At 41.1% G+C, this 13,655-nt stretch overlaps 1 protein-coding gene across 1 annotated transcript in view; it reads left to right on the forward strand.

The window, feature by feature from the left end:
* ULK4 (unc-51 like kinase 4) overlaps window positions 1–13,655 on the forward strand; it is a 798,383-nt gene that overhangs the window by 317,691 nt on the left and 467,037 nt on the right. The window contains exons 28-29 of the mRNA XM_040353131.1: window positions 6,844–6,895; window positions 6,996–7,140. Of these exons, the coding sequence (XP_040209065.1) occupies window positions 6,844–6,895; window positions 6,996–7,140 (197 nt within the window). The remainder of the gene's footprint in view (window positions 1–6,843; window positions 6,896–6,995; window positions 7,141–13,655) is intronic.

Consider the following 13,655-nt stretch of genomic DNA (forward strand, 5'->3'; position numbering starts at 1 on the left):
AACTTGAAAATTTCTCACTGATTTCCCTAAATAAGGGTATATGCACAAGCTTCAGTGCCCACACCAGAGGCGATTCAGTTCAGTCCAGTCTGCAAAATGGCTAAATTAGCCCTGTTATTCAGATTATGTTAAAAACAGAGGGTTTTGTTTGCACACATTTGCAAATATATGCACAAGCTTCAGTGCCCCCAGAGGCGATTCAGTTCGCATGTGCCGCGCTATATAAGTTTTTCATTCATTCATTCATTCATTCACACCAAGGGACCTCTGTGAATACTGTGGTCCAAACTCTCAATTTCCAGAGCCTCCATAGTAGGAGCACATATAAGAATGGATAAATTAAAGCTCCACCCAAAAAGTTATTGTTCGCACAGCCTACACCAACCCCCCCCCCCCCACATTTGGTACTTTTGTTTTACAGACTGGAACCCCTCTTTAAGGGCAGGTATGCTTGAAGGGAGCCCATACCTCTTTTTATAAAGGCACAGGGACGCATGCGACGCCCAGCAAGAGCACAATGGCAGCAAAGGCTTTATACAACTCACAACTGATAAACTGATTGCAAATTAGACTTTTTTTTTTTACATTTCTTTTTAACATTAATCATTCTGTCCCTAAAATAGTAATGGCTAACAGCCAAATTTGAAGTTTTGTTACGTGATTTGGGTTAAAATTCATTCATCCATTCTAATTCAAATTTGTGCAGTTTCCAACCATAAAAATAGAATTTTATGTTATTAATGTCAAATTCACTTTAACATGACTACCAATGTAGGAACAGATGTCAGGTGAAATCTAATGAGTTTATGGAAAAACAAAAATGATGCCATAATCAGAAGTATTATTTGATGTGTTCTAATTATAAACTTAATAACTTTAGTGGTTTTCTGAATTGGCCAACCTTTAATTGGACTTAACAGTAATTAACGACCCTTTAATAGTTATGGGATTGAAGGTAAAAGCTTTTCCAAGTTCTTAGTTGGCAACTGTGTGTCTTTGGCTGCCCTTTAAATTGACTTAGTTTTCATTTTCAAGTGTAGCCATTTGATGAATGTTTTCATGCTGTGCTGTTCTACATTTTAGTGAAAAGTTTAATCAAAATACAAGTAATTTTTGTTGGAAAATATGTTAATATATGTACTCTTTTGTAAGTGTAAAAATACTGCAATTATCTTATTTTTATCTGCTTAAAAAACAGTTTTGTTTTATTATGTTCTGCTCACTCAGAATACCACTATCGAACATTTTGTGGACCCTAATCCACACATTACTTTTAGAAGAAGACGCTTGCTAAGAGACAATCTCACAGAGAGACACTTTGATAGATAACATGTGGAGGATTAATGTGGAACACGCCCAAAGGGTACATACCGTTGTGAACATTGGGCCAGATCCTCAAAAGAGATACGCAGGCGGATCTGCTGTTCCGCCTGCGTATCCCTGTTTCTATCTTTGGAACTGATCCACAGAATCAGTTTCCAAGAGATAGACAGAAGATCCGACATGTGTAAGGGACTTACACTGCCGGATCTTAGGATGCAGTACCGCATCCGCCGCTGGGGGCATTTCTCGTCGAAATGCCGCCTTGGGTATGCAAATTAGCATTACGGAGATCCACAAAGCTTTTCAGCTTAGTTTTTTCTCCGTAAGTTTTAAGTTGCATGTGTAAAATTAGGGCTGCTTTTACAAAGTGTAAACTGTTTACACCTTGTAAAAGCAGACCCTTCTTTCCAGCGACGATGTCTTTTTAAAAAAAAAATAATAATTTCCCGCCGCAACTCGTTTTTTTTCCCGACGCAACTTTTTTGACACAGCGCGATTCACAAAGCTCGGCGTAACGTAATTTCGCGCTATGCACGTCGGGAAAATGACGTCACGAGCATGCGCAGTACGTCCAGCGCGGGAGCGCGCCTAATTTAAATGGGACTCGCCCCATTTGAATTGGGAACGCCTTACGCCGGCCGGATTTAAGTTACACAGCCAAAAATTTCTAGGTAAGTGCTTTGTGGATCGGGCACTTAGGTAGAAATTTTCAGCCAGTGTAACTTAAATGGGAATTTTTAAGTTACGGCAGGTGGCTGTGGATCTGGCCCATTGTGACTATTGTCGCTTTATCAATCAACTTAAGGATTCTTTGGTAATTGGACCTACTTCCATCTGGCCCAGACATTTTGTCAATTGTGAAACAAGGGGCATAGTTTACTTACTGACAGGAGGATGTAATGTGTTCTATGTGGGTAACACAAAGCATATGCTATGGCAACATATTAAGGAACATGTAGGTCATATCAGGGATGGTGTCCATGAGAGTCCCATTGCAAGACATTTTAATGAATGTGGTTCATGGAATTTTTGACACCCTCCGGTTTATAGCAATTGATAGATTACATCAAAATCCCTGTGGAGAGGGAAGATTTTGATAATCACATTTTGTGTTCGGAATCACGTTGGATCTTTAATCCTAATGTGAACCGCCCCCCTGGTTTAAATGATTTTGTAAGCTATGCCCCTTTTCTGTATGATTTAGAGCCCTATCCATCATGTTATACTTAATGGATGTTTTCACTATACAATCACCAGGTCTTTTCGGGTGGTTTATCTCAATAGTGAGAAGACATGGACATTTTTTTTCATCCTTGTTTTTTTTTCTCCTTTTTTACCTGCCTGTTTGTTTGTCTGTCTGTTTATTTGTCTGTCTAGTTGTGTGTGTGTATTGGTGTCCTGATCTTTGACAGGTCCCTGCTAGGTCGCCATTGGACATTTTGATAGTAGACATTATATTCAACCCTGGGGTTGTTGTTTTATGCCCTTTGAGTACTGATGCTGCTGGTTGGTTTGTGGCGATGCACGGGCTGGAGTTTTTGGTTAGGATATGCACTGGGGGGAGGTAGTCTGGTCAGGTGGGGGTGTACACCTCTGGGGTGTGCTGTCCGTGCACTCCATTTGAGACTACCTGGTTGTGCGGGTGTGCTCTCATGTTGAACGCACTTCTGGTCAAGTGGCCTTCTTGGATAGTGGAACGCTGTGTCACTTCTTTTGTTGTGCGTGGACATCTTGGACAGACACTTGCCCCTTCCCCATGGACGTTTGTTTGTATTGGGGATGCCCTTTTTGGGCATCTATTAGGTGGATTTCTGTATGTAGCACAGTCAGTTTGCATTGGGTGATTTTTGGCGCCACCTTTTTTAAATCCATGAGGATGGGCTGTAATAGGCTATTCTTTGGTTTGATCAATGGAGAGAGACCCTGGCCAACACCCTGTCGACCGCTCCTTCCTTTGGGTGTATATATGGGGGTAGGTTGGCTTTGGGGACTTTCAGGTTGGACTGCGGGTTCCTTGGGAGACTCGGATACTTATGGTTTCTGTCCCCTCCACATATGGGAGGTATTGCCATGCATTTTGCAGTGATGTGAGACATTTTTACCCATTATTTGTGTCATTGGTGGGTGATTTATATATCTCAATATTGGTAAGCATTGCTGGCAGGATGTCTGTTTCTCTGGTCTAGTCCACCATCGGTGGGTGGTGATTCATCCCAGATTCTGATATGTATATATTTGTTATTAGAATAAGGATCCTTTGACTAAGCCATTGGATGACATAAGCACTTGTTGCAGGGACTACCTAACCGCTGATTGAATTTTGAGTGGCTCACCATATCCAGGTGGGTCATGTGTGTTTTTTACAACATAGCAGTGAGTTTGATGTGATGTAAATACCATATATCCTCTGATCTAGCTGGGTTTCCTTTCCCGTATGTTTATGGCTGACAAAGGTTTTTTTCTTTCGTCTCCCCTTAGCTCGTACGCGCCAGACAATTTTGAGGTACACTTATAGACTTTGTATCATGTTGTGTTTTTTTTTGGCCTTGTTTTTTCCTCCCTTCAAGCCTCAGTTCCATGTTCTTGATCTGATGGGACTGACACCCAGTATGGTCTTCTGCTGATGTAGCCCATCTGCTTCAAGATTTGATGTGTTATGCGTTCAGAGATAGTATTCTGAATACCTTGGTTGTAACGCGTGGTTATTTGAATTACTGTTGTCTTTCTATCATCTCAAACCAGTCTGCTCATTCTCCTCTGACATCAACAAGGCATTTTTGTCCACACAACTGCCTCTCACAGGGATATTTTCTATTTTTTGGACCATTTTTCGTAAACCCTAGAGATGTGTGTGAAAATCCCAGTAGATCAGCAGTTTTTAAAATACTCAGACCAATCCGTTTGTTACCAACAACTATGCAACATTCAAAGTCATTAAATCCCCTTTCTTCCTCATTCTGATCAGTTTGAACTTCAGCAAGTTGTCTTTACCACGTCTAGATGGCTAAGTGCATTGTGTTGCTGCTATGTGATTGGATGATTATGAATTCATGTTACCAAGCAATTGAACAGGTGTGCCTAATAAAGTGGCCGGTGAGTCTAAAGCCCTGTACACACGGCCAGGATTGTCGTCGGGGAAAAAAGACGTTTTCCCTGACGGGATTCCTGGCAAGATTTTCTTGCCGGCTGAGTGTACACATTCAAATAACCGCCGTTCTTTTGAATGGCACGAATGCAGTGACGTCATTGACTGCGACGAGCATGCGCTTGTCACATTCGATGCCGTGCGACGTGGCTCCCAAACAAAATTGGCGTCCTTCTTTCCCCCCACAAATAGAGCTTTCTTTTGGTGGTATTTGATCACCTCTGCGGTTTTTCTTTTTAAAAAAATTCTATATTTTTTACTGTTTGCTATAATAAAAATCCCCCAAAAATATATAAAAAAACATTTATTTTTTCCTCAGTTTAGGCTGATACATATTGTTCTACATATTTTTGGAAAACAAAATCGCAATAAGCGTTTGATTGGTTTGCGCAAAAGTTATAGCGTTTACAAAATAGGGGATAGTTTTATGGAATTTTTATTAATATTTTTTTTTTTACTAGTAATGGCGATTAGCGTTTTTTTCGTGACTGCGACATTATGGCGGGTACATCGGACACGTTTGACACATTTTTGGGATCATTGTCATTTTCACAGCGAAAAGTGCTATACAAATGCACGGATTACTTTGAAATCGACAATGGCAGTGAATGGGTTAACCACTAGGGGGCGCTAAAGGGCTTAAGTGTGTCCTACTGTGTGTTTCTTACTGTAGGGGGGGGCGTGGCTGGACGTGTGACGTCACTGATCGTCGTTCCCTATGACAGGGAACAGACGATCAGTGACAAGCCACAGAGAAGAACGGGGAAGGTTTGTTTACACTCACTTCTCCCCGTTCTTCAGCTCCTGTGACCCGATCGCGGGAACACCGGCGGCGATTGGGTCCGCAGGTCCCGCAGTCACTGAGCTTCGGACCATGTTGCAAACGCGCGACCCACGGTTGGGCACTTAAAGGGCAACATACCTGTACGTGCTTGTGCCCAGCCGTGCAATTCTGCTGACGTATATCGGCGTTAGGCGGTCCTTAAGTGGTTAAGTATTGTATTAGCAGATACTGTATCAGTTAAACAATATCTGCATTTTTTTACGGTTGCTGCAGATGGCACCTAATTACTAGTCTGTTTATTATAGTACGCTATAAAATGGAGTTTAGGCCCCTTTCACACTGGGGCGTTTTTTCAAGCGTTATTCGAGCGTTATTCAAGCGTTATTTGAGCGTTATTTGAGCGTTTTTCAATCGGTTTTCGAACATTATTCGAGCGAAGCCTCATCTGCAATTCCAATGTGAGCACCGCTAAGCCCCTAACATTTTAGGGCGTTTTTGCAGTGCCTCAGTGTGAAACGGTAAGGCATTTTTACAGCATTTTCAATTCATTTCAATGGAGAGGGGTGTTTTTGGAGCGTTTTTTTTAGCGCCCAAAAGCTGCTCCAAAGATGCTGCTTGCAGGACTCAGTGTGAAAGGGTCCATTGAGATGCATGGAGAGTGTTTTATGAGCGTTTTAATAGCGCTATTTTTAACGCTAAAACGCTGTAAAAAAGGTTCAGTGTGAAAGGGGTCTTAAAGTGTATGTAAAGCTTATTTTTTAAAGGATATGTTCACTTTTTTCCCCTAAATCCCAGCTGCCCTATCTACCTATCTAATGTAATGCTTTTGCAGAAATAAAAAAAACTTTTGATTTATACTACACAGTCCTTACCTCCTTGTATGTGCTTGTTGTATAAAAGGCCTCTCCTTTACTTTGTGGAAAAACCTTAGGACGTGACACAGGAAGTAGTTCACCAGCTGACCTCATTAACACACACCCTGCATTATCTACCCACATTTCAAAAACTACAGATAGTTGTCAAGGTAGCTTTTGCATCTTTTACTGGTAAAACTTTGTGTTTTTACATATTTTTACATAGTATTTTTATATGAAGAAGCAATAATTTACTCATTCCTTCCTCCCACACGTTGACTGTTTCTGATAATTTACTCAGTTTTTCTAAATTTTCTGGGAAGTTGGTTTCCAGACAAAAAATATAATAGCTAAGCCGTCTAAGTGTACTTTTGAGGATTAAACTTAATATAAACAATCCATTTTCAATGTGTATAATATTTGCAGTTTTATCTAGATAGAATAATAGCAAACCCTGGTAGGTTTAGCTATAATTCTACAACATCACAGATAACTTGCTAGTTTTGAGGATCGCCCCTATTGATTCTAAGAGTTTAAATAACTGGTAAACATAGTTGAAGGAAGAGACTGCAATAAGACTGAAATCTTCTACATAGGTAGTAAATCACTACGTCTCCTCACAGATGATAATTTTAATTATAGAGCTTAGCCTGTAAGACCCTTTAGTTTGTGGTGATACTGATTCTATTTCTGTTCTTGCAGTAATTCAATCCAGACCCTTTCTTGCTCTGTTTTAGGTTGTGGATGCTATCCTCCCACCTTTAGTCTCCTTGGTGTGCAGCCAAAATGGTAAGCTAGGCCACATCAAGTATGTCTTCATGCAGCTTCAACATTTTGTTTCAATTACACAGCTGTATGGTAACATTCTTGGCTTTACTTTTTTTTCTAGTGGAATGGAGGCTTTTCAGCTTGCGGCTACTTGCAGAAACCACATCACTACTTGTTAACCATGAAACTGTGGCTGAGGGAAGAAGGGAAGGCCTCCAGTCAAACAGCACATTTATGTCTCTGGTCAGAAACTCATTACTTCCACAGTAAGTTTTTTTCAACTGAGCCCAATAGTTGCTAAGAACCTTTTCTGTCTGTATAGTTATATATTTTTTTCATCTGTTTATCATAATTTTTTCTATGATCTTGTTAGTATGAGGTCCACATTCCACAGCATCCTTTCTCTCTCCTCTTGACCATGGAATAACCCTTGAAATAATTTTCACGTCTTAGAGAACCCATTACTAACTTTACAGCTCATCGTACATTAGCCACACCACAATGTAATTAATCAGAGAGTAGCCACCTTACACTGGAGGCCAGTAAAACGAATATCATGGGGCATTGGTGGTCAGTGAAAAAATACCTCTTACATTGGGGTTCAGTGAGAGGAATGTTTCTTACATTGGTGGTCAGTTGAAGTATACCCCCCTACAGACAGCTAACACGATCATTAACATAAGTTGTTAGAGAGGAGAAACTCTACTTCTTCCATGGAGCTGGCACTGCCATGTGTCAGAACTATGTTCTATGGAAATTGTCTGGCGGGAGATCAATCCACTACACACTGTTTAAGGAAGTCCTAGCAGCCTTTGAGGAAACCCTAGTTGAGAAAGACTGTTCTACAATATTTGGCATTTTCAACGTCTGCAGATCCTTAAAGTATACAATATGTCTAGCCAAAAACATTATCCAGTTTTCTATAGAATGGTGAAAGATTAGAGATTTTTTTTTCACTCCCTTACCTGCTGACAATGGTTTCAACAAACAGAAGTGAAGGTAAATTTGACACAGGAAAACAATCAGCAGTAAAAAGCTGATAGGTCCCCTTAATCTACTAACAAAAAAACATTTTTTATCTTTGTGGCTGTGGGAACATTCCCTCCTTGTCTGGTTAAACCTTGCAAGCAAGTCAGGAAGTGAGTGTAAACCTCTCGAATGAAGCCCTAAATATGGCAGTACAACCTAACAGGGGTTCTAGCCCTTCACAACGCTATTAAAAACAAATAAAAAATGTGTGGATGGACCTGCACTTTAACTAGTATATGAGGTGTAAAAGATTATGGCCGGCGTAACGCAGAGCGCCAAGCACAGTATTCACAAAGCACTCGCCCCCAAATCTACGCTGGATTTCCTCGGCGTAAGCCAGCGTAGGTGGAAGTGGGCGTGAGCCATGCTAATGAGGCGTGACCCCATGTAAATGATGGACTGAGCGTCATAAAGATACGAATAACGTACGGCGCATGCGCCGTCCCGTGGCCGCATCCCGGTGCGCATGTTTAGAACCACGTCGAAACAACTGCCTAAGATACGTCGAATCACTGCCTACGACGTAAACGTAACCTACGCCAAGCCCTATTCACGTACTACTACGTAAACAACATAAAATACGACGGCTGTTCCCTGGTCCATACCTTTGCATGAGTTGTGCCTCATAGATGGGGAATAACTAGAAAGCCGGACGTAAGCCTTACGCAAACCGCTTATATTATGCGCCGGGCGCAACTACGTTCGTGAATCGATGTATCTCCCTCATTTGCATATTTGCAATGAGGCGGCCAGCGTAAATATGCGCCCACGATACGCCGGCGTAGGAAAGTTACGTCGGTCGGATGAAGCCTATTTTCAGGCGTATCTAGTACTGTGGGCACGGCGCACAGATACGACGGTGCATTGTTACATTTACGCGGCATATATCGAGATACGTCGGCGTAAGTGCTTTGTGAATCCGGGCCCAAGTGTTTAGTATAAATGGGTATTATGCCAAGTGTAAAGGTACTTACATCCGAAGTCATGGTATAATTGTACCAAGAAAAATCCTGCTGCCTACTTCTTATGCAATCAGTGTATGAGGTTGCCTCCTGTGTCAGTTAACACCTACTGACTTCTTTTCCTCCAAAGGCAAAATGTAATGGAATGAGCCAGGAGAGTACATACAGGGGTTGCGACTGCGACTTGGCTCCATGCTTCAGGGGGCCCTGCGTGGCCCCCCTGTACACCTGGATAGGGGCAGTAGCGGCATGTAGACCCTGACCAGAGGCCCTTCATGGTTTCTTGAACCGGGGCCCTGAAGGTTCTAGTTATGCCTCTGGTAGGAGCTCTTACAATGTCTTATCCATGAATGTAAGACTAAAAAATAATTTGGACGTAAGCCTAAACAGTGAAAACAAATTTAGGCTGTATTTTAATATGCTGGGTTTTACTTGGCACTGTAATTGATACTACATGGAATTGGTGTTTTTATAAGGACGGGTCTCAAGTGACAAGACCAGAACACTATCCTACTGCCTCACTCAATTTTAGTCAAGTAATTGCGCTGTCTCTGCTAAATACTTGTTTTATTTCCATGAAGATTCCAGCATCAGGGGTTGATTTACTTTCTCAAAATGTTATTTAAAATTGTAATAAAAATTGTAATTTTTTTAGAAATATGAATGCATTAGATGGATGTAGGCAGGACTTCCACGTGGATCCCTAATGACATTTGCTGAGTTGAACCGTGTTGCCAGCTAGTGGGACAGATATCCGATGAAGCTGACTTTCATCAGTCGTGCCTACACACTATCGGTTAAAAAAACGATTGTTTCAAAACGCTGTAACGTAAAACACAACGACGTGCTGAGAAAAATGAAGTTCAATGCTTCAGAGCATGCGTCGACTTGATTCTGAGCATGCATGGATTTTTAACCGATGGACGTACCCACAGACAATTGTTTTTTTCTATTGTTTTTTTAACCATCAGATAATTTTAAAACAAGTTCCTAGTTTTTTCACCGATGGATAAAAAACCGATAGGGCCCACACACGATCGGTTTGTCTGATGAAAACTGTCCATCAGACCGTTTTCATCAGACAAACCGATCGTGTGTACGCGGCATTACTTTTGAAAGGCCCTATCATTTACATTTACTGTGGTACACTTACTGCAGAATCTGTAATTGCATCTAAAGTACTATATATGTGTTATTCAGTATTAAAGGGATTGTAAAGGTTCATTTTTTATTTTCTAAATAGGTTCTTTTAAGCTAGTGCATTGTTGGTTTACTAACATTTTCCTTCAATTTCCCTTCTACATTTTTTTACTTTGTTTTTTTCTTTGTCTGAATTTCTCACTTCCTGTTCCTCCTCAGTAAGCTGGTCTGGCTGACTAACCCCCAGCCAGATGATGGGGGCAAGCTTACTAAGGAGGAACAGAAAGTGAGAAATTCAGACAAAGAAAAATACATTAAGAAGGGAAATCAAAGGAAAAGGCAAGCGAACCAACAATGCACTAGCTTAAAGGAACCTATTTAGAAAATAAAAACAAACCTTTACAACCCCTTTAAAAAGTAATCATTTCTCTCCTATTCCTGTATTTTTTTTTCTTTATTAAAAATCCATCCAACTCTAGACAATCCTTGTTTTTATTTACATAGAGCAGGGAAGGGTTATAACATCTTGCATTCCGTTGCCTGTATTCCCATTGAGAGGGTTTCCTCTCACTTCCAGAAAAGTCCAAGGTGTCCTTTTATGAAACTGCGGTAAAATACCGCTTTTCAGTTCTCAGGGGAGATTGCTCTCCTCTGAGTGCCTGTTTATGAAACTCTGTAGCTCGCTTCTCATGTTGAGATGAGGAGCGATCTACAAATAGCGGGAACTCCTAAAAACAGCTCCTCTCACTATAATCTTGCGTGATGTAGCAGGATTACAGTACGAGGAAGTGTAAAATATAAAAGTTGAACACCAATCAGCACACATTATTCCCCAACATATTAATAAAATAATAAAGTTAAATTCCCCCTACACAATCTACATTAACCTAATTATTAAAAAACAATGTTTTTATCAATATTTAAAGATCATACTTGTGCCTATTTAAATGTGAATGGTGTATAGTAAATGAATGGAATCCACATATCTAATGCAGCTAGCTATACACCATTCATATAAATGAAAAATACATTTATAATCATTAAAAACATTTTTTAATAAAGTATACAAATATAAACCCTGTATAACTGTAATAGAGCAGTCCATGGGTAAAACCTTATTTTAGGGTTTGCAATTTTTGTTGTTACTAATGAATTAGAAATGATATAAAAATTACCTAATAATAGCATTTTAATGCAGGTAGAATTATTTATATATATATATATATATATATATATATATATATATATATATATATATATATACATATATATATATATATATATATATAAAAATATATATATATATATATATATATATATATATATATATATATATATATATAAAAATATATATATATATATATATATATATATATATATATATAAAAATATATATATATATATATAATATGTGTGTGTATAAAAATAAACACACACATATATATATATATATATATAGATAGATAGATAGATAGATAGATAGATAGATAGATAGATATGTATACAGGCATACCCCACTTTTAAGTACACAATGGTGTTGATTTACTATCTCTGGAAAGTGCAAAATCAGGCTCACTTCTGCATAGAAACCAATGAGCTTCCAGGTTTTATTACCAGGTTTAATTGAACAAGCTGGGGTTAGAAGCTCATTGGTTTCTATGCAGAATTGAGCCTGATTTCTTTATCGTTACATCACGGGACACAGAGCGGCATTCATTACTATATGGGTTATATGGAGTACCTTCAGGTGATGGACACTGGCAATCTCAAACAGGAAATGCCCCTCCCTATATAACCCCCTCCCATAGGAGGAGTACCTCAGTTTTTACGCCAGTGTCTTAGGTGTTGGTCATGGTTTAGCTTGCCTCCGCATCCTTGGGATTAGGTGAGCTAACCGGTTCTGTCCAAAGGCCTCAGCGCTAAAGTGGTCAGTAACCGGACCCCAAACCCTTGGGGTATAGCCCATAATGCTTTTCTTTTTAGAGAGCTGGACCCTGGGCCCAGAACTTAGAAACCTTTGGGTGCCTAATGTTTTCTGTTGCCAGAGTGCTATATGGGCCCAGGACAGTGGATCCTTCATAGGAACCCAGGGCCTGAAGGTCTAGACATCCCCACGGAGATGGGGGAAGATTGGGCCTCTTGCTTGGCAAAGTCCTGCGGCATGGAGCAGGTAAGTGAGGGGAAAACTTGCGGAACTTGGTTCTTAGCAGGTTTTTTCTGGGGGGTCACAGGGGACATGCCTAAAGTTATGCGCTGCATCTGGTAAACTAGTCACATATCTTAATGATAGGATGGCTCTATGTGTATTTTTTCCCCATAAGAAGTGACCTCCCTTGTAGTGTTGGAAAAGCATTTGAGTAGGGCATGTGTAATATAAAGTGTATGTGTGTGTCAGAGAGCTATGCTTACCTGCAAGCCTCCAGGCGATGCTCCATCAGTCTTCCTCCTCAGAGCCTGCAAAGCAGGCAAAACGCTGACCTCCTCGTGGTTCCAGCTGGAGCAGAGAGGCTCCCTTCCCCCCACCCCCCCCCCCCCCTACCGGCGCGCGCGCGCGTTCACGTGTTATAGGCGCAATTCGCGCCGTTTAGCTGAGGGGGGAAGGGCGGGTCAGTGGTTTAAGGAAGGGGCGGCCCTTCCTTTTCGTTCCAAACAGCTCATTCGATACATTGGAACTGGGGAGGAAAGACCAGAGCGGCAGCACGGGGCGCCGAGGACACACAGTGGCCAAAAAGAATATTGCAGTCTTCAGAAGACTGTTTTCAAGCCTAGAAATAGGCTGTTTCTTTCCATCTCATAGTTTTTCTTGCAATACTACTCAGGGGGACAGAATGCTTTTTCTTTCCTGGATTTGAAACAAAAACAAAAAAAAAAAAGAGTCATCTAGGGGAGAGGAAGCATTTTTTATCCCCCAAACAGGTGTTTGGGCAATTAACTTTTATAGTTCCAAGTACCAATAAGTAGCAGGTGTGCCTCGGTATTGTACCATGGCATCCGGGTCAGAGGGTACAAGAGGTGGGGATTCCCCCAGAGAGTCTGAGGTCTCGGACAAAGCTATGCCGCTGCTTTCCCCACAGGGAGCCTTGGGGCCATCGGGATCTGGGGCTGGAGCTGGCGTGGGTCAGTCCAACCCTAAGATGGTCACGGACGAGGTATTACTCACCTCTTTAAGAGAGATGGAGAAAAGAATGGGAAAAATGATAGCCACAGCTATGCGGGGCAGATCTCCGTCGCCCGAGCGTGGACCCTCAGAAGAGGAGGTCCTTTCCTCAGGGGAATTGGACGATCTCTTGGACAAGGACCAAGTAGGTTCAGGGATCGAAGATCCGGATACAGAGGAGTCTGGAGCAGTCTCCCAAGGGGATGGCTGGTGGATTCAAGCCTTAACGGACTTGGTCCATAATGCATTCAACTTGCCAGTACCAGATCTCCAGGTATCGACGGTTTCAGCTTTGGGCTCACTGAGGGCGTCTCAAAGCAATGCAGTGTTTCCGATCCACCCTCTATTAGAGGGAGTTTTGTTCCAAGATTGGAACAAGCCAGATAAAATCTTCTTACCACCTAAAAGATTCTCTGCCCTATATCCTATGGAAGATAAATTTTCCAAGAAATGGGCTACTCCTGCAGTGGACGCAGCCATCTCATGTGTTAAC

The sequence above is a fragment of the Rana temporaria genome, chromosome 5, assembly GCF_905171775.1.
Source record: "Rana temporaria chromosome 5, aRanTem1.1, whole genome shotgun sequence".
Classification (NCBI taxonomy): domain Eukaryota; kingdom Metazoa; phylum Chordata; class Amphibia; order Anura; family Ranidae; genus Rana; species Rana temporaria.